This window comes from Lynx rufus, unplaced genomic scaffold, assembly GCF_022079265.1.
Source record: "Lynx rufus isolate CCGP_SWC_20201006 ecotype Redwood Valley unplaced genomic scaffold, mLynRuf1.p SCAF_3, whole genome shotgun sequence".
In the NCBI taxonomy this organism is placed as follows: domain Eukaryota; kingdom Metazoa; phylum Chordata; class Mammalia; order Carnivora; family Felidae; genus Lynx; species Lynx rufus.
Window position 1 is genome coordinate 74,997,128 of NW_025814845.1, and position 22,072 is coordinate 75,019,199.

At 35.1% G+C, this 22,072-nt stretch overlaps 1 protein-coding gene across 2 annotated transcripts in view; it reads left to right on the forward strand.

The window, feature by feature from the left end:
- The window catches only part of GRID2 (glutamate ionotropic receptor delta type subunit 2), a 1,453,175-nt gene that overhangs the window by 1,324,848 nt on the left and 106,255 nt on the right, over nt 1–22,072 (forward strand). For both annotated transcript variants that reach the window (XM_047091724.1, XM_047091725.1), the window contains one exon: nt 14,217–14,383. In XM_047091724.1, the coding sequence (XP_046947680.1) occupies nt 14,217–14,383 (167 nt within the window). The remainder of the gene's footprint in view (nt 1–14,216; nt 14,384–22,072) is intronic.

Here is a 22,072-nt window from a genome sequence, read left to right on the forward strand (position 1 = left end):
TATCAATCTAAATATGCTGTTAACAAAAATGTTTGAGCATGAAATACGTAGGAATTAAAAATTATCAGCAATAGCAGGTGTGTTAACTTGTAGGGATTGGATTCTGGCCTTCCATACACTTCGATTCTAAAAGCTTGCTTTTAAAAGACCAGCTTTTTGGGGCGCCTGGGTGGTTCAGTCAGTTAAGCGTCATACTTCGGCTCAGGTCATGGTCTCACAGTTTGTGGGTTCAGGCCCCATGTTGGGCTCTGCGCTGACAGCTCAGAGCCTGGAACCTGCTTCAGATTCTGTGCTTGCCTCTCTCTCTGCCTCTACCCCACTTAAGGTCTGTCTCTCTCTCTCTCTCAAAAATAAATAAACATAAAAAGAATTAAAAATAAAAGACCAGCTTTTTATCAATCATAAACTTTGCATCTACAAATCTGTAGACTTAAATCTACCTGAGATGTCCACCACTTTTAAACATTCTGAATGTTATCCTAAGTTAGCGTCCTGTTTCTTGGCAAAATGATTTTAAAGCACAGAGGTACTTTGAACATGTGAAATCAATGCTGTGCAGAAGTTATAGTTTTAGCTGCCTTTTCTGTTTTCTGGTGACCTTTTATTATTATTATTATTATTATTATTAACTAATCTTATTTCAAAAAATGTGTCATTTTTTCTCTGCAGCTTTTTGTCATAATCTCCACATAAAATTGAACAACTCAGGTGTAGTCACTTCATCTTTTTCCAAGCACACTATGGTTTCTTCAAAAAAATCATCAAACAGTTATGGGAAAAGCAGCATAGAAATTTCTCTTTTATGGTCATCTTTTTCTTCATTGTTATCCTTAATGTATTTCCAAACTAGAGAACATTCTTGTTTCACACAGAATATGCGACTTTATGGCCATCTATATTTGAAAAATTAATAGCCACCTTGTAGGCAAATGTCTAAGAAAGCCATCTCTTTCCATTTCTATTAAGTAAAATCTCCTGAGTGCTTCTCACATTTTGACAAAACAAAAAAATGATAAAAATTTTAAATAATGAAAGCTTCACTATCTCAGGTAAGCAAACCATGTCCCTTTTTGCAGTGTCATATACATGGTATACAGAATATTTCGCAGGTAGGATCTTTTAATTTTCTTTGATAAGAAGTTTAGCTATGGAATCAAATTTGATGAAGTTTACATTTCTTTGTAGATTGTCTTTGTATTTGGACAAATTATCAGTCAACTTTTGTTTTTTTTATGCAGTTTTATTAACATATTCATAGAAATTAGGCAAACAATTTAACATTACACTGTTTAAATCAAAATACCTAAGAGCTAGGGTGATTATTTTTATTGTTGACATTATGTGACTCCTAACTTTACTGTAGACAACATGATCATTCAGGTAAAGTCCAAAAGAGTCAGTCTATACTACAGAGTCTCAGCAGATCTATTATCACAATTTCCTCCTTTTGTTTACCACAGCACATTTTATTTGCAACCTCAGAATCAGGGAATCTAGCTTTACCCCATTTCAGAGAGCTATGAGGAGAACAATCCGATAATGTGTGTTTGTTCTTGTGCGATGCCCAAACTAATTTAGTAGTTGCTCTCTTCAGCTGAGCATTGGTGCCTTTTGGAAGACACAAAAACTTTTGGTTTGCCTCATCCCCAAGTTGGAAGATACAGTCTCTGTTGTATGCTTTCTCATTTCCTTTTCCACCATACTCAATTCCCAATAACCCATGTCATATCCATCTGCTACAAAAATCATCACTTTCAGCCCCTATCTTTTATCCTGTGGTATGGATTTTGTACCCCAACCTTCTGTATCATTACCAAAAACCTGTACTCCGCCCCCCCCCCCACCCCGCAAGAAGTTCCCCTTGATGTAGAGCTTCCATTGCTACAACTGGGATATCACAGGCCAACTGGGACAGTTGTCACCCTAGTCCTTCCATTTGAGCCTGTAGGACCAATGAGCATTTTCTCCTTCAATTCATCTGTTCAATTTTTTGGTTGAGAAATTGAGGTTTGTTTGTTAGTTTATAGCCACATAGATCTTTTTAGGCTCACAATTGAATCTGGTTAAATACCCTGCTTATTTTTCTTTTAAAATTGGACTCTTACTAGTACCACAATGCTCTTGTCCCAGAATGTGTTCTTCTTGCTCAGGTTCATCTTCCCCTCTCTAAATGTGGCACTTGCTCTATGGGTTGTCTTTTTTTCTTTATCAGTTTATGAGGACTCAAATCTGATGGTTGGATTATTCTAGGGATTGTCCATCTTGCTACAGAAGTTGAAATGTCACTCTCCTTACAGACCGAAGTATAGACCGTAGTATAGAAGAAAGTGATTCACAAATCTCCCTGCTGAGGAACCTGGAGGAAGCTGGGGCTCTCCAGTCTTCTGCTGTGTCCCAGCTCCATGAGGGCAGATCTGTGTCCACTTATTCAACTCCTTCCTGACTAATTTAAAGGCAGCAGAACAGGGGCGCCTGGGTGGCTCAGTCGGTTGGGTGTCTGACTTTGGCTCAGGTCATGATCTCACAGTTTGTGAGTTCCAGCCCCACATTAGGCTCTGTGCTGACAGCTCAGAGCCTGGAGCCTGCTTTGGATTCTGTCTCCTTCTATCTCTGCTCCTCCCCTACTCGTGCTCCATCTCTGTCTCTCTCTCAAAAATAAATAAACATTTAAAAAAATCTTTTTAAATAAAGGCAGCAGAACAGGCATATTCATGGGGACAAATATCTAAGGAAAGAGAGCAGGAAGATTTGAAATCCAAATTGTGAGAAAAGCATTGCCCCAAACTTGGTTTCTTCATTGCCTTCCCTGGAGGTTCTGCTGGTTTTCTCAGGTACTCACCCTGCCTGAAGGAGAGATTTCTTAGTCTTTTCCCCACACAGAATTATCCAGAACTCCAGGCCTTACTACCCTTCTGTCTTCTAGACCCTAGTAGCCATTTGTTTCAAGAGAAAGTTGTCAGTGGAAAAGTTAGCTGTGCTTAGTTTTTCATATTCCCAGAATGCTTTAATAAACTTGAAAAAATTAGTATTCCAATGGCCTCAAAAAAGAGAGGCAAAGATAAAATTTATAAGTAAATACACTGCTTCTTTTCCAGGTTAAAAAAGGATATTTTCTAAATAGCTGATATCTATTTTAAACACATTCATATCTTCCTTGTGAAAATCTATTCCCTGTGATGACTATCTTGGAGCACAAATTCAAATTTCAAAATAATAGCAGGTAAAATATAGTAGGCCAACAATTAAGGCAGCAGTAAACAAAGCCATATATATTTTAAAAGTGAGTCTTAAGCACTAAAATATGGACTTGGGCATGATTTATTTTGCTAGATAAATTCAGATGAAATGATGAATGATGCTAAATTATTAATTTGTTCAAAGTGGGAGAGGCCACCACCTAGAACCATATGTCATAAATATTAAAGCCATCCCATCTTAAGGACTTATGTGGGCAATGAATTATAAGGACCACCGTAGATCGATTCTGGGTTAATCATAACTCTTTGCGCCTGTAATTCACAATCACTTTATCCCCTACTGACCATTAGTTTAAATTGTAAAGAAGTTAGCTTGGTGTGCAAAGCTAGAATTTATTTCTCCCAGTTTGTTCTCGGGCCTTTGGTTTTTATTTTGTGAGGAAAAATAATAAGTTTCCATCCTGCAGCCTTTATTTTAATTTTAAAAAGCTCTGCTTTGGTTTTAATCCTGAAAACCTGAAATACTTAGATAGCAATAACTACAAAATCAACAGGCTTCAATCGTCCAAAATCATATAAACCAGATATTCATTCATCCCAATAATTCTTTGTAGTTGAGAATTTTTGTTTTTTTCTTTCAAGTTTTCATTTACATTCCAGTTAGTTAACATATAGTATTGTAATACTAGTTTCAGGTGTAGGATTTCATGACTCACCACTTACATGCAAGACCAAGTGCTCATCACAAGTGTCTTCCTTAATCCCAATCACCTGTTTAACGTATCTTCCTACCCACTTCCCCCCCAGCAATGCCCAGTTTGTTCTCTATGGTTAAGAGTCTGTTTGGGTGCTGGGTAACTCAGTCAATTAAGCATGCAGCTCTTGATTTGGGCTCAGGTCATGATCTCACAGTCCATGAGTTCAAGCCCCCCGCATGAACTCCACATCAAACAGCCTGCTTGGGATCCCCCTCTCCCTCTCTATCTGCCCCTCCCCCACTCATTCCCTCTCTCTCAAAAATAAGTAAATAAACTTTAAAAAAAAAATTTGTTTTATGGTTTACCTTTTTTTCTCTTCCCCGTGTTCATCTGTTTGTTTGTTAAATCCCATATATGAATGAAATCATATGATACTTGTCTTTCTCTGACTGACTTATTTTATTTGGCATAATGCTCTCTAGCTCCATCCATGTCATCGCAAATGGTAAGATTTCATTCTTTTGTATGGCTGAGTAATAGGCAAGCTGTTTTTTAAAAGCTTAACTTTTACTTATCTTAATAGTGTGATCATATAGCATTAAACAAGTTGCATTCTTTTCATGGCTCTTGCTTTATACTATGGTGCATTATTTTTATTTGTATAAATATTATTTTCCAAATTAGGTAGGCTTTGCCTTGAAGGCAAAGGCTACCATATCCCACATATTTTTATTTATTTTTTTTCAACGTTTTTATTTATTTTTGGGACAGAGAGAGACAGAGCATGAACGGGGGAGGAGCAGAGAGAGAAGGAGACACAGAATCGGAAACAGGCTCCAGGCTCTGAGCCATCAGCCCAGAGCCCGACATGGGGCTCGAACCCACGGACCTCGAGATCGTGACCTGGCTGAAGTCGGACACTTAACCGACTGCGCCACCCAGGCACCCCATCCCACATATTTTTAAATTCCTATAGCAAGTATCTCCCAGAAACTGATCTTTAGTGTAGTGGAAAAAAGAGGACCTTGAGCTGAAGTTTCAAATCTAGTCATTGATAACACTTAGAACAAGTTCCATTACCACATCTGAGTTAGGCATCATAATATCAGCTGCCTCACAGTATTGGGAAGAACAAATAAACTTGTGTGTAAAGGGCATTTTTTAAGAATGGAAAAAATTCTTTATAAATGAGGAACACATCAGAGGACAGATATCCCTTCAGTGAAGGGATATCTCATCTTACACTTTGGTTTAAATGTCATCTTTCCATAATTGTCCCATTAATTTTTTTAGTAAAAAAAAAAAAAAGATTATCATTGATGTATCTCTGTAGCTATACATTTTGAAGTGCACTTTTAAGAAATTTTCTCAGTTAAAGATTTGTGTGAGAAAGAATATGGCTTCCCAGTTAAAACCAAAGTCATTGGGATAACTGGTAGTGAAAGTCTATTTGCTTATTGTGTAGACTTCTGCAGTTATTATAGGAGATGGCTGCCTAATGAATTGAAAAGAAAAGTGCTTTTAGCATTAGGTCACAGTAGAGGATTCAAACCTGGGGCATTCAGGACAAGAGGATTCTACAGAAGAAAAGAAATATGCCATAATCCAAAACATGATGAGAAGCACAGGTGCAGGTTTTGAAAATACATTTTTCCCATCCTTCAATTTACTTGGCAAGAAATGCAAATATTTGAGAAAATAACATTGAATATTTATAGTTCTTCACCTGATGGATGGAAAATTGCAGAAAACTAGAACGTTCAAAAAGTGTGCATGAACAAAAACTGGTTTCCAAAGAGTATCTGTGTTTAATCAGGCACTAAACATAAGGAACTTAAATATTTGGGGTTTTCTTATACAACAAATTCAGTTACCAGAATATTTAAGCAGGCTGCCCTGATTACCTCAGTGAAAGTCAATTTCCCTTTCTTTAAATCACTTTAACATTTTAAGCTTTGTTTATGGTACATACCATCATAAGCTTTGCGTTACAAGTAGTACTTGACTTATCTCCACTACTGAGTTGTAAGCAGCTTGAAGGCAAGAGCCCAAGTCTTACCTTTGTATTTCTTACAGATCCCTTCAAAATCTTCAAGTTAATGCATAATGATTATGAGTAAAGTGGGATTCAAAGAAATATTACTTTAATCATACTATGGAAATGAAATTAAGCCTTGTTTCATCTCAACAATGAGAAATCCATCAAGACTATTGGTATCTCAGTGCCACTATAAGGACACAGGTGTTGAGCATTAGCAGCTACCACCTTCCATTAATCCCCACAGCATTCTGGTATCTCTATTTTAGGGACCAGAGATTGACAATATTGGAGGTAGATGCCATTTTGGCTTCTTTTCCCTGTAGCATAAATGGGGCCTGGAATTTGATGACATAAAGCTTCTGGATGCACTTTGCCCTCTGTTTAAACTTGTATGAAGCACTCACTTGGCATGGAATCCACTGGTAAATAAGTCAATGGCCTACAGTGTAGCTGCTTATCGAAATATGACTTCAAGAGCAAAGACTAGTTGAAATTGTTTTAGATTTTTTTAATGTTTATTTTTGAGAGAGAGACAGAGTGTGAGTGGGGGAGGGGCATAGAGATAGGGAGTTACAGAAACTGAAGGAGACTCCAGGCTATGAGCTGTCAGCACAGAGCCCAATGTGGGGTTTGAGCTCATGAACCATGAGATCATGACCTGAGCCCAAGTTGGACACTCAACTGACTGAGCCACCCAGGCACCCCAAGACTAGTTGAAATTTTTAAGTAATATCCCATCACCTAGTCAGATGGACTGAAAATTTTCAAACCTTCCATTGTTATCCTGTTGAGCAGTGACTTTAGGTTTTGTTGATGCATATTTTCTAGACAGCTTTAACCTAGTGGTAAAAAACTATCCAAAGGACAATGATTTTATGTTTTAGTAGATGAAAAAAAAAGGATATTTTTAAAAGCTAAAATGGTTTGGGTTACTACACAACATTTCACTGGTATTGCTACAGGCTATAATCATACTGTTTTAATGGTTCTCTTTAAAAATGAATTCATGATGCTTTGTAACATTAGAATTATTAGAAACACGTATATATGGCAATGATAATGTTAATATACATTTAATTCGAGCTTTACAGTTCACAAAGCAGTAACAGCCATGCTAGAACACTTTTCTAATAGCAAAGCAATATGTCCCCAACTGGGGAGGTCCCTTGAGAGTTATAAAGAAGTGCAAGGAAATCTAGGAGGCCAGAGTGGCTGTTTGCAAGAAGAGAAAAGCAGAAGTCAAAGTAGCTTGTTAGAGGAGGCTTCAGGGTCACTGCTATCTCTGTTACTTGTATGTTTAGACCTAGTAAGCTAAAAGTAGATATGAAAGTTGGTAATTAAAGGTAACAGAATATGCCACCCCAAAATATACTACCTTAGTATATTGATGATTTTGAGCTGTAAGCACTTGAAAAACAGCAAACGCAGGGAGGAGCTTTCTCTAAACAACCCTTATTTACCTAAAGATAAATTCTCAGAAAAGAACTCAAGTGTCATAAATCCCCTCCCTGGGATTTCATCAACAGGGAATGACTCACATCACAGGAGAAGTAACTAGAAGTGAACACCATATCTAGACAAACTTTGTCATAAAAGATCACACTTCTCATCTATTCTACAAAAGACCATTCACCTTTCATAAATATGATTACTCTCTCATAAAAAGCTTGCTTCCCCCCTCTCCTTTCCAGTTTAGATAGCTGAATTCTAAAATCACCTTTTTGAGGGACTCATTTTTCCCAGAGTATCTCTCATGTATACATGAGGTATGACATGTTGATAAACTTCTTTTTGTTTTCCTCTTGTTCATCTGTCTTTTATTACAGGGGTCTCACCTAAGAACTCCAAAGATTAGAGGGAAAATTATTTTTGCAAAAGATCAGAAAAGGGGAGGAAGGGCTGTGGGACATGAGTATAATCCTGCCTGTGAGTATATATGGTATAAGACTGAAGATATGAATAATCAGTGTAGAGGAAATCTAACCAAGTATTTCCCCCTTTCTCATACCAACACTCCAAGAATCTGTTAGTTTTTATAAGTACATCAAACCTCATGTATATAAAACCTTTCCTGATTATATTACTCATTTTTCATTTAAAAAAAGTGTATTTAGGGGTGGCTGGGTGGCTTAGTCGGTTAAGCGTCTGACTTTGGCTCAGGTCATGATCCCACAGTTTGTGAGTTTGAGCCCCACATCGGGCTCTGTGCTGACAGCTCAGAGCCTGAAGCCTGCTTTGGATTCTCTGTCTCCGTCTCTCTCTGCCCTTCCCCTGCTTGCGATCTGTCTCTCTTTCAAAAATAAATAAACATTTAAAAATTTTTTTAATTTAAATTTAAATTGTCAAGATTGAATTAAATTGAATTGAATTATTGCATTGAATAATTTTTTCAAGGAAAGAATTTTTATCTCTATTTCATCATCTCATAGTTTGGTTGGGGTTCACCCCAACAAAAGATGGTAAGTATTCACTGAGCACAGTAAATAGACCTATAGGTTTTAGACCATATTTCATGAAACACTTTATATTAAATATCTAATGTTGACTTGGTCTAAGCAAATATATTAAAAATGCAGTAATTAAATGTATCAAATATTTACTTATATTTTATTCCTTTTATATTTAGATATTTCATTTTTCCAATATAAGAAAAATATATTCTTAAATGTTTTCTAGCTTTGTGGGCTTTTTTTTAACTTAAATTCTTTTTTCATTATAATTAGTTTGTTATACTATAGTTATTTATTTTTATTTTGGTGTTACATAGTACTCTAATATTGACCTTTTTGAAATAATCACCTGTTTTGCTACCATTTTAAAAATATTTCATATTTCCACACTGATTTGAATTATGACCTTTGTAATACAGTCTGTATATAATATTTACATACTTTTATTAGTTTTGTATGTTTTTTGTCTATTCCACTGATTTTTTATTCTCAAACAAATCCCATGCTATTTTATCTTTAAACTTTATTACATATTTTACTACTTGATTTTCTAAGTCTCCAATCATTTTTTTAAGTTTATTTATTTATTTTGAGAGAGAAAGAGGAGAGAGAGAGAGTGCAGGGGAGAGAGGCAGAGAGGGAGAGAGGGAATCCCAAGCAAGCTCGACACTGTCAGTGCCGAACCCAACACAAGGCTCAGTCTCACAAACCGTGAGATCATGACCTGAGCCAAAATCAAGAGTTCATGCTTAACCAACTGAGCCACTCAGGTGTCCCTCCAACCACTTTTTATTTTCAAAATTTCTTTGTGGGGCACCTGGGTGGCCCAGTAGATTAATCATCCGACATCAACTCAGATCATGATCTCACAGTTCATGGGTTTCAAGCCCTGTGTCAGGCTCTGTGCTGACAGCTCAGACCTGGATTGCTTCGGATTCTGTGTCACCCTCTCTCTCCCTGCCCCTCCCTGCCCTCACACTCTGTCTCTCTGTCTCTGTCTCTCTCTCTCAAAAATGAATAAACGTTAAAAAAATTTTTTTTTAATTTCTTTGCTGTTCTCATCTGATTTCTTCCAAGTAAATATGCAAAGATTTTAATTAGTCCTAAGACATTCTTTTGACATTTTATTTAGATTTCATTAAATATCAAAAATACTGAGTAAAATCGGCATTTATTTTGCAATTATATGTCTATTCTTTTTGGAATATGTTATGTCTTATCTAGAAACAAGTTCAAGTCTATTTCAATCAAGTGCTGAAGTTTTCTTTATATAGTCCCTTTTCATTTGTTGTTAAATTTATTCCTAGGCATTTATATTTACTGTAAAAGGATATTTTTACTAAAATTATGTCTTCTCTCTTAATTGACATAACAATAGAAAAGCAACTGATTTGTGTATATTTATTTATAACCAATCTTTTTGTTGAAATCTTTATTTTTCTAATATTTTTTCATGTGATTCTCATGGGTTTCATAACTATGTCATCAAATAATGATAATTTTGTTGGGATACTTGATCAGATTTTTGCTTCCTTACTTATTTCATAGGCTATAATAATAACAACTATGTTAATTTTGGGGGTAGTTTGAAGTAGTTATTCTATGCCTTGTTAAGCAAGAATCTTTCTGTTCTTACTTTATTAGGTAGGTAGGAATGTAGATAAATGATAATGGTTTTCAATTTGGTCAAATGTCTTTTGGTGTCTTTTAAAGATTATTTAAAAATTTGATAAAGCCTCATTTGTAAGATACATTATCCTAGTAACCTTCCAAATACTGAATCAGTGTTACTTTTTCCTGTTTAATAATACATTATTCTTTTATTATACCATTAAAATCATTTTGCTGATATTTTAGGGAGAAAAAAACACTCAAATTTATGGCTGTTTCTCATATTTTAGTATCAACTTTATTTAGCTCTTTCTCTGTGCTAGTAAAATTACTACTTTTGAGAAAATTTGATAATTTCTCTTTTCCCAGGAAATTATCAAAGTTATCGATATTTTAATTTTATTCCTGTAGAATATTGCATACTATTTTTTACTCCATATAAATAACTTATTTCATTTCCAGTTTTTAACTATCTGTATTTTTTTTGGCTTTATTGAGGTATAGTTGACCACAAAGCTGTACTATATATTTGATGTGTACAACTTGATGTTTTGATACATATATGCATTGTAAAGTGATCACCACAATAAAGCTATAACATAGCCATCACCTCAAATCATTGCCTTTATTTTTGCTTGTCATAAGAATAGTTAAGAATTATCCTTTTAGTAAATTTCAAGTACACAATAAACTATATTCACCATGCACTAACCAGGTTCTGTACTATATATATATATATATATATATATATATATATAGTCACCATGTTATACATTAAACCTCCAGAACTTACTGATCTTGCATAGCTGGAACTTGTGTCCTTTTGCCAATATCTCTTCATTTTCCCTATCCCCCACCCCCAACCTCTGGCAACCACCATTCTACTCTGCGCTTCTGTAAATTCAACTATTTTAGATTCTAAATAAATATGAGGTCATGCAGTATTTGTCTTTCTGTGTCTGACTTATTTTACATAGCGTAATGTCCTCTGGGTCCATCCATGTTGCTACAGATGTCAGAGTATTCTTCTTTTATAAGGATGAATAATATTTCATTGTATATTTTTTATCCATTCCTCTCTTGACAGACATTTAGGTTCTTGTTATATCTTGGCTATTGTGTATAATATTGCAATGAACATGGAAGTGCAGATATCTCTTTGAGACACTGGTTTCATTTCCTTTAGATAAATAACCAGAATTGAGATTGTTGGATTATATTATAGTTCTACTTTTAATCTGGGGAAGAACCTCTATAATATCTGTACCAATTTACATTCCCACCAACAGTGTACAAGAATTCCCTTTTGTCCACATCCTCACCAATACTTGTTATCTTATGTCTTTTTGGTAATAGACATTCTAACAGGTTTGAGATGATATTTCATTGTGGTTTTTATTTGAATTTTCCTGATGACCTGATGACCAATGATGTTGAGCACATTTTCATATATCTTTTGGCCTTTCATATATCTTCTTTTGAGAAATGTCCTTTTCCCATCTTTCAATCAGGTTTTTTTTTTTTGCCATTTTTGAGTTGTAGGAGTTCCTTATGTATTTTGGATATGAATCCCTTATCAGATATGTGGTTTGCAAATATTTTGTTCTATTCTGTAGCTTGCTTTTGTCACTCAGTTAATTATTTCATTATATATACAGAAGCTTTCTAATTTGATACAATCTCAATCATCTAATTTTGCATTTGTTGCCTGGCTTTTGGTTGTCTCATATCCAAAAATCACTGCCCAGGTTACTGTTAAGACACTTTCTTCCTATGTTTCCTTCTATGAGTTTTAAGTTTTAGGTCTTACATTTAAGTTTTTAATCCATTTTGTGTTGATTTTTGTATATGGTGTGAGATAGAGGTCCAATTTCATTCTTCTACATGTGACTATCCAATTTTCCTATCACCAGTTATTGAACAGACTATCCTTTCCTCATTGGATGTTCTTGGAACTCTTATAGACCATCAATTGACTGTAAATGTATAGATTTATTTCTGAAATTTCTGTTCTGTTCCATTGATCTAATTGTTTTAATGCCACTATCATATTGTTTTGATTACTGTAGCTTTGTAACATATTTTGGAATCAGAAAGCATGATGCCTCCAGCTTTGTTCTTCTTGCTCAAGATTGCTTTAACTATTTGGGGTCTTTGTGGTTACATGTCAATTTTAGGATTGTTTTTTCTATTCCTGTAAATAATTCCATTGGAAAAAAAAAGAATGCCATTGGAGTTTTCATAGGGATTGCATTAAATCTGTAGATCACTTTGGGTAGTATGGGCATTTTAACAATGTTAATTCTTCTAATACACAAACACAAGATTTCTTCCCATTAATCTATGTCTTCTTTAATTTCCTTCCTCACTGTTTTGTAACTTTCAGCATATAAATATTTTACTTCTTTGGTTACATTTCTTCCTAAGTATTCTGTTATTCTCATTGCTATTATAAATGTCATTGTTTCTTAATATCTTTTTCAGAGAGTTCATTGTTTGTGTATAGAAATGCCACTGATTTTTGCATGCTGATTTTGTATTCTGCAACTTTACTGAATTGCTTTATTAGTTCTAACAGCTTTTTTTGTTTAGTCTTTAAGATTTTCTACATATACGATCTTATCATCTGCAGACAGAGATATTTTGACTTCTTCCTTTCTGGTTTGGATATTTTTATTTCTTTTTCCTGTATAATTGCTTTGGCTAAGACTTCTAGTACTATGTTGAATAGAAGTGGTGAGATTGGGCATCTTTGTCTTCTACCTTTGTAGTACTGGAGTTAAGTCCTCAAGGGGATAGGCTGCTTTCAGGAATGTAGACAGGACAACAGTTGGTTAGACAATCACTGAGAACAGCCCTGTCTCCTGAAAGTATTATTCAGTCTTAGATTCTGTCACAGTTACACAACAAGGATCCCAAAGCTCCCACAAAGCTACTTTGTTCATGGATGGCTGCCAAATTGTTGTTTCTATGAGAAGACTTCCTATTCCTTCATGTTGCTGATACCACTTCCTCTATCTGTATTTATATGTAAAAGTTTTCTTTTTCCCTAGTCAGATTTACCAAGAAATTGCTTTCTAAACAAACAAACCAGCTGAATATTTGATTTAATTATTAGTTCTGTTTATTTTGTGACTTAAGTTCTATATTTATACATAATTTTTAAATTAATTTTATTAAGGTTGCCTTTTATTTTTGATAAATTCGTAATTTAGGGGAAAAGTCACACTTATACAAAAAAGATAATCACTAAAAGGTGTTGTAAACAACCCAGGATCAAGTTATGTTCCCTAAATGATGAAAGGGAAGATTGTATAATTATTTTTTCCTCATTTCAATGCCCAACAAAAGGGTTTCATTTAAGTCCAGCTGCAAAATTTCCATAGACCACACTTGGCAACAAATAACTTAGAATAACATAAGATAGGAAATATGTCTTGCCAGCAGGGTAGTGTTAATTATTTTTCTTCAGTGAGAGTTTGATTTACAACATTCATTTAGAATATAGGTCACATGCAGGGGCACCTGGGTGACTCAGTCGGTTAAGCCTTGGACTTTGGCTCAGGTCATGATCTCAGGGTTCCTGAGTGGGAGCCCCACATCAGGCTCTGCACTGACGGCTCTGAGCCTGGAGACTGCTTTGCATTCTGTGTCTCCCTTTCTCTCTGTCCTACTCCACTCACACTCTGTCTTTCTCTCTCTCTCAAAAATAAAATAAAACACATTTAAAAAGATAGAATATAGATCACATGCAAGGAGACAATACCTATATCGAGTGAGTAGAAAAACCTACCTGGCTAGGAAGCCTAATAACCTCGTGTTAGAAGCCTATATCTCTCATAATAACTAAAAAAGTGTAACTTCCAGGTCCCCAAAGAGACAAGTCCAATTACAAGAATTACTGTACTCAGAGAAGCTCAAAGACTGGCTTATTTTCATATATTTATTGTTTTCCCAGTCCAGATGAGATTTACTACTATAAGCTATGTTGCCTGGAAACATAAACAACATTCTAACTTTATCTCATTTCCAAGAGAACAGAGCTTTAAATTAGCCAAAAGCCAAATTCTCATTCAGAATATGTATGTAGAAATATAGGTCCTACCATGTTTTTATACAACTAAATATACACAAATGTAATATTTTTTACCTTGTCTGTATAACTTAAAATTCCAAACTTTAATCCTATTGTCTGCTTTTATTCTCCATATTTTCACAGGTAAAATATGGAAATTATGCGTTTGTATGGGATGCAGCTGTATTGGAATATGTGGCTATCAATGACCCAGATTGTTCATTTTACACCATTGGAAACACCGTTGCTGATCGGGGATATGGAATTGCATTGCAACATGGCAGTCCTTACAGGGATGTTTTTTCACAAAGGTAAGATTTGTGTGTGGTCCAAATAAGGAGAGACAAAAAAATAGAAAAAGAAAATCTACTTGATTACCCATTTAGTTTTATTACATTTTGTTTTCTTTGTTTGGAAAAGCATAATAAACAACAATAATAAAAGGTAGTTATAAATGTTATTAAATGACACATTCATTTCCTAAAGCATGTACTGATGTATTATTTTTTCCATAAAAAGGGAGAAATATTGCTGCATATGACTGGTTTTACTCTTTAAAAATTGATATGCAAAAGAAAGCAGTATGTTAATAATTTTTTTAGAACTTAATTAGCAGTTTAGTCTCTGAATTTTTAAGGACTAAGTGTTGTAGCAAAATGAATTCATTCCTATGAATACTAAACCATAAAGTAAACTTCAGGACAAAGTTAAATGTACTTAGGACCAGTCTGATGTACTGAAGCACATAATGATAGGATCTTTCCATCTGAATTTCACAAAGGAAAAGAATAAGAATTTTAGACTCCCTCACTTGGCATCAAAGTATATGAGACTTTGTCACGGAATTAAGGAGATGGTAAATTAAGAAATTATATTCATCCTCAAATTCAAGTTTTGAAATGTGTATTTTAGATTAACAGTGTGTATTAAAAGACCTGGGCCTGAGAGGCACTCCCAAAGATCACTGCATTTCATTCTATCTACTATCAAACAAGTGTGGACCTAAGAGATTGCAGTAGCTTTTGTGTAGAAGTATATTTCATTTGACATTGATACTGCATTTTGTTTATTTTCTAGATATTTTGCTACCTATTTTCTAAAAACCAATGCCAGACCAAGAGGGCAGTACCAGGTAGTACTATGGCCCCAAATTTCAAACTATTTGGGTTGCATTCCTCCAGATTTTAGGATAACAAAAAGCTAGGTATTTTCATTAAAAAAACAAAAACAAAAACAAAATTAAGTCAGGAGTCCAGAATTGATGTCCAAACTCTCCCATCAGCTGACAAAAAATCTAGGCCTCTCTCCTTATCTACAGAAGAGGAAGTTTGACAAACTCCAAGGTCTGTGTTAGACAGCTTTTCTGTGTAATAAACAAGCCCCAGAGTACCAGTGACTTTTTGCATTCATGAAACATAAGGCTGTGATTGGGTGGTCTGCAGCGGGCTGCAGGTCAACTTCTCATTCCAGGGCCAGGTTGGAGACGTGGCCCTATCTGGGACAACCTGTTTTCACAGCAATGAGAAGTTGCAGAAGGGGCTGCCAGAAACCTGCAGTGCTGCTTGTGCTTTTTAATTGGTTGTGGCATATACCACATCTGCCACAAACCACTCAAGAAAAAGAGTCTCATGGCCAAGCCCAGAATCGACGGGGGTGGGGAACTGTACTTCACATAAAGGGAAGAAAGAAGTAAATAATTATGACCAAACATACAACCTACCAGTGGCCCCTTATGGCTCTGAAAACGTCAAAAATGACAAAAATGAAATAAGAATAAGTTAGGAGGTAAAGTACTTATGTATAAAAAATGATTAATCAGTTAAAACACCTTTATTGATGAGTAGATTCTAAGGGGAACAAACTGGAAATCAGTTATGCTGTAGAGATCTTACCTGGAAGACACTTACAGTCTAGTTGGAGATTCATGGCCCATGCACATGAAACAATGAACAATAGAGACATTTCTAGAACTGTGTGCTGACATTTACATATATACAGTATCAGTATTGCATCTTTATATTGCACTAAGTTGTGTAGCTGAGATATTGAAAGAATTGAATACTATACAGAATGAAGAGTTAATCAAAGGAAACATGAATGGAAGTTCTCCAGAAAAGGTGAGCTCTGAATTTGACCTTGAAGGATTAGTAGAGAATAGTTAAGCTGAAAGGAAAACATAGATAATTCTTGGAGAAATGATGAAGACAACAGGGTAGAAGTAGGAGAGAGGAGAATATGTTGAGAAGCAACAAGGGCAGCAAGTTAATTTGAAAGGAAATTCGAAGTTTGGAAGTCGTATTGTAGACCACAAGCAGCTGTGAAAACCTATAGGCCATTCTAGAGCCCGGGGGGGAAATGAAGCAGAGGTATTTAAGGCAGGGTTAATCTAGTTTTGAGCTGAAGGATGGATTAGGATTGACAAAACTAGAGCAAACCTGGAAGCATGAGACAAGGAAGGCATAGTTCATAACTGGGCAATGGAGAATGAGGAGGAAGGAACAAATAGAAGAGATACTTAAAAAAAAATTAATGTTTATTTATTTTTTAGAGAGACAGAGACAGAATGTGAGTGGGTTGGGGCAGAGTGAGAGGGAGATACAGAAACCCAAGCAGACTCCAGCCTGCAAGCTATCAGCACAGAGCCTGACACGGGGCTCTGACTCACGAGCTGTGAGATCATGACCTGAGCTAAAGTCAGACGCTCAACCAACTGAGCCACCCAGGTGCCCCTAGAAGAGATACTTCTAAGCAAAGAGGCACACCGTTGTTTTTACTAATTTAGAAGTAGGATGGAAAGCGTAATAGAATGAAGGAGATGCCGGGGTTTATGAAAAGTCTAATGGATACTTACCATGAACCATGTAGTTGAGAAAAGGATTATTTATTCCATAGTTGTAGTTAATTGGGCTTTTCTTTTTGTTTCCCGAACTGATTTCTGGGTCTTTTATGCAAAAGAAGAAGCCAATAAAATCAATACACAAACATAATGGCAACTAAAGAAATAGTTAATAAATCACACTAAGTGTTCCATTTCTTATTATCCCTGTGGCGCTTTACCTAAGAGAGATTTTTAATTCTGAGAAAAATACAATCCAGTGAACTGCTGAAAAACAATACTAAGCATTGAGCATTATTTTTCCTTTGATTTGCATTATGGATGTTGGCAATTTAAATTGTCCCTTTCTGTGGAGCTCCTAAATAATGACCTATGTATCCTGGTTTCCTGGACATCTGAAGGAAGAGAGATCTAGGAAAGAAACATGATCTGGCGACTGTTGATGTGCCAATGCATCCTTTTATACACATGTGCCACATTAATCTATTACCCTAACTCCCTCCCTGAATTCAGAAAATATGTGCATTCATTCTCTTGTGCTGTGGCCATTAGGGAAAAGATATCTCTTTTTTATTAACTGATTTAAAAAATTATAGACCATAAAATTTAATCATTGTAGTACACCTTAGAAATTATTATAAACAACTTTAATACATCAACTTATCCTGGGCTCTTGATTATGCTAGATTACTGATTGCTACTATAATTATTTTCAATGAAAATGATAGCATTCAGGGTGATTTTTATATGAAGTAAATGCTAATTTCTTCTCAGGTATCTATACACCTATACCATGACTTATAAGATACCAAAGTATTCAAATATGTAATAAATATTAATATCTAATAAATATTATATATTGATATAGTAACTACATATATTATGCACTATCTGCCAAGAATCTTATATGCTTCTATACTTTAATGACACTTCAAAACAATCATATGAAATGCTCATTTGCTTATTGTATGTTTGCATATTAGTGCACAACTCTTATACTACAAGTGAATGTGCTGAATGGATGGCCTGAGCTTTGGCAAATGTTAGGTTAAGCATCAGAAACACAGGCTATAGGGATCTACTCACTTTACAATTGTATGATTGTAGACACACTCAGGAATGACTGTTAAGGACCAGTAAATGCTACAGTATATATAATCATAGAATCAGATTGAGGAGTTTTGTTTCCTTGTCTGCACAAATAATAGATAATTTGGCAGCAGAAGCTGAAGTATTTATGCAATCTCATCAGATAGGCCAGAGTTCTAGTGGGTGAGTGATGTTTGCAGTGAATTCTCTGACACCATTTCATCAAATGCCTATGTGGCCCTTGTCTTGTAATAGGTCTTTGTATACAAAAATTATTTAGTCAAAAGCTGTTACATTAAAAACATTTAAGAGTAGAAGAGAGCTGAATTTTTCAGTGATAATATTATTCTTTTAATAAAATAAACTCCAGTGTTGATTTCAGAATCTTAACCATTCATAAGACTAAAAAATGATTTAAAAATATTTATTGAGCATTTAGTATGAGCTCATCTCTGTTCTCAAATCTTAGCAGATACCAAGGAGTAATTAATTCATAAGTTTAATGTTATACTTCATCAATAAAAAAAGTCCCTTTTTTGCCTATTGGCTTCTATCTCTAAACTTTAGGAATGAACCACCTAGTCACACAAAAACAAGGACATATTTCAAATTGTATGGAGAATGATTTTGTTGGATTCATGATATCGGTACAGATGCATAAATAATATTTCAATCTAGTCACAGAATTTCAGAATTTTTACAAACGGAATAATCGGTAGTTCCCTTTTTATCAACGATGGAACTAGTTCAAAGGCATAAATTACTTACTCAGAATCACAAAAAGCAATAAAGCTAGAAAATTTTCAAGAACCCTAATTCCATGTCCAGTTTTCTCATAATCATGCACCCTATCTTCCCTCAACTTTCTTCTAAAAGCATATAAAAATAATACTATATTATGTTTACATGTGCCAAATTTTGAGTAGCAAAATGTAGTTTGCAAAATGTAGCAATCTGTGAGGTAAGTACTAGTATTATCCTTAATTTATAGACACAGAAGCTGAGACATAATGAGGTAACATAATTTGTCCTAGTTCACAAAGCCATTGAGTATGAGAGCTGAGATTCAAATCGAAACAGTATGGCTCCAAAAATTGTCATAGACGTTTAACAATCTGTGTTTTAAATAAATACTTACAGATTGCCCTTTCTCTCTCTGCCCGCCTTCCTCTCCCTCTTGGGGGCACAGAATAGCATTAATCATAATCCTTGACACATGACATACTTTCATTTTTGGTCCATAAATGACCACTTTTATTCATTTAATTACTTTTAATTTTCTTGAATATAGTCTCTTTTTTGTTGTTGTTCCTTCCCTTTGCATTGTTAACTGTTAGAATATCTGTGCTTCACTTTGTTTTTGTTTTTACCAGTGCCCTAATTTCCATAATAGCCTGAATAGGCCAGGCATAATTTTTTTGAACTGAAGTATAGTGTAATTGACATACGATATTATATTAGTTTCAGATGTACTAAAAATGATTCTACATTTATGTGCATTATAAAATGCTAACCACAGTAAGCATAGTTACCACCTGTCACCATACAATGTTATTACAATATTATTGACTATATGCCCTTTGCTACACTTTCCATCCCAATAACTTATTTATTTTATAACTAAAAGTTTGTACCTATTCAACCCCTTTACCTGTTTCACCCATCATTCCACCCACATCCCCTCTGGCAATCACCAGTTCATTCTTTTTATTTATGAGTCTATTTCTGTTTTGTCTTATTTGTTTTGTTTTTTTTAGATTGCACATGTAAGTGATAGCATATGGCTTTTGTCTTTTCTCTGTCCAACTTACTTCCTTTTGTATAATAGCCTCTAAGTCTATGCATGTTGTCACAAATGGCAAGATTCCATTCTTTTTTATGGCTGAGTAATATATATATATATATATATCCACCCCATCATCTTTATCCATCTATCAATGACCACTTAGGCTTCTTCTACATCTTGGATATTTTAAATAATGCTGCAGTGAACATAGGGATGCATATGTCTTTTTGAATTTAATGTTTTTCTTTGCTTTGGTGAAATACCCACAAGTGGAATGGCTGGGTTGTAGGGTATTTCTATTTTTAATTTTTTGAGAAACCTCCATACTGTTTTCCACAGTGGCTGAACAAGTTTACATTCCCACCAACAGTGCTTTCTCTACATCCTTTCTAGCATTTGTTGTTTCTTGACATTTTGATACTAGCCACTCTGACAGGTATGAAGTGCTATTTCATTGTGGTTTTGATTTACATTTACCTGATGATGAGTGATGTTGAGCATCTTGTCATGTCTGTTGGCCATTTGTATGTCTTCTTTTAAATAATGTCCGTTCAGGTCCTCTTCCCATTTTTTAATCAAATTATTTAGTGTTCAGTTGTATGGGTTCTTTATATATTTCGAATACCCTTATCAGGTATATCATTTGCAAATATATTTTCCCATTTAGTAAGTAGCCATGTTGTTTTGTTTTTCCTTCATTGGAAGGCTTTTTAGTTTAATGTAGTTCCAGGTTTGTTTGTTTGTTTTTACTCTTGTTGCCCTTGCTTGAGGAGACAGATCCAAAAACAAACAAGCAACCAAAAAATTGCTAAGACTGATTACCCCAGAGTTTACTGACTATGTTTTTCTTTTAGGATTTTTATGGTTTCATGTCTTACATTTAGGTTTTTCATTATTTGGGTTCATGTTTGTATATAGTATGAGAAAGTGGTTGTGTTTCATTGTTTTGCATGTAGCTGTCCAGTTTTTCCAGCACTATTTATTGAAGACATTATCTTTTCCCCATTGTACATTCTTTCCCCTATTGTTGTAGATTTATTAACCATACATGCATAGGTTTATTTCTGGGCCCTCTGTTATGTTCCATTGCCCTGTGTGTCTATTTTTGTGCCAGCACCATACTATTTTGCTTACTAAAGATATGTAGTATAGTTTGAAATCTGGGAGTGTGATACCTCCAACCTTGTTCTTTCTCAAGAGTGCTTTGGCTGTTTGGGGTCTTTTGTGATTCCTTATAAGTTATAGGATTATTTGTTTTGTGAAAAATGCTATTGGCATTTTGGGAGATTGCATCAAATCTGTACACTGTTTTGGGTAGTGTGAACATTTTAACAATATTAATTTTCCAATCTATGTATGTGCTATATCTTTCCATTTGTGCCATGTTCAATTTGTTTCATCGGTTTCTTTTTTTTTTTTTTTTTTTTTATTTATTTTTGGGACAGAGAGAGACAGAGCATGAACGGGGGAGGGGCAGAGAGAGAGGGAGACACAGAATCGGAAACAGGCTCCAGGCTCTGAGCCATCAGCCCAGAGCCCGACGCGGGGCTCGAACTCACGGACCGCGAGATCGTGACCTGGCTGAAGTCGGACGCTTAACCGACTGCGCCACCCAGGCGCCCCATGTTTCATCGGTTTCTTATAGTTTTCAGAGTATAAGTCTTTCACCTCCTTGGCTAAATTTATTCCTAAGTATTTTATTCTTTTTGATGCAATTGCATATGAAATTATTGCCTTAATTTTCTTTTTGCTAGTTCATTATTAGTGTACAAAAATGCTAAATATTTGTGTATGGTGATTTTGTATCTTCAGAATGCATTTATTAGTTCTATTAGTTTTTTAGTGGAATCTTTTTTTTATTTTTTGTGATGTTTATATTTATTTTTAAGAGAGAGAGAGAGAGAGAGAGAGAGAGAGTGTGTGTGAACCAGGGAGGGCCAGAAGAGAGGGAGACACAGAATCCAAAGCAGGCTCCAGGCTCTGAGCCAGCAGCACAGAGCCCAACGTAGGGCTTGAACTCACAAGCTATGAGATCATGGCCTGAGCTGAATTAACTGACTGAGCCACCCAGGCACCCTTTTAGTGGAATCTTTAGGGTTTCAACATGTAGTATTGTGTCATCTGCCAAAAGTGACAGTTTTACTTTGCTTTACCAATTTGAATGCTTCTTTTTTCTTTTCCTTGTCTGATTGTTGTTTGGATTCAGAAAAACCACATTAGATCTTTTTCTGTCTTAATATTTCTTACAGTTTACTTCTTGGGTCCTGCCTCATGTTGGTAAGCCCCTTG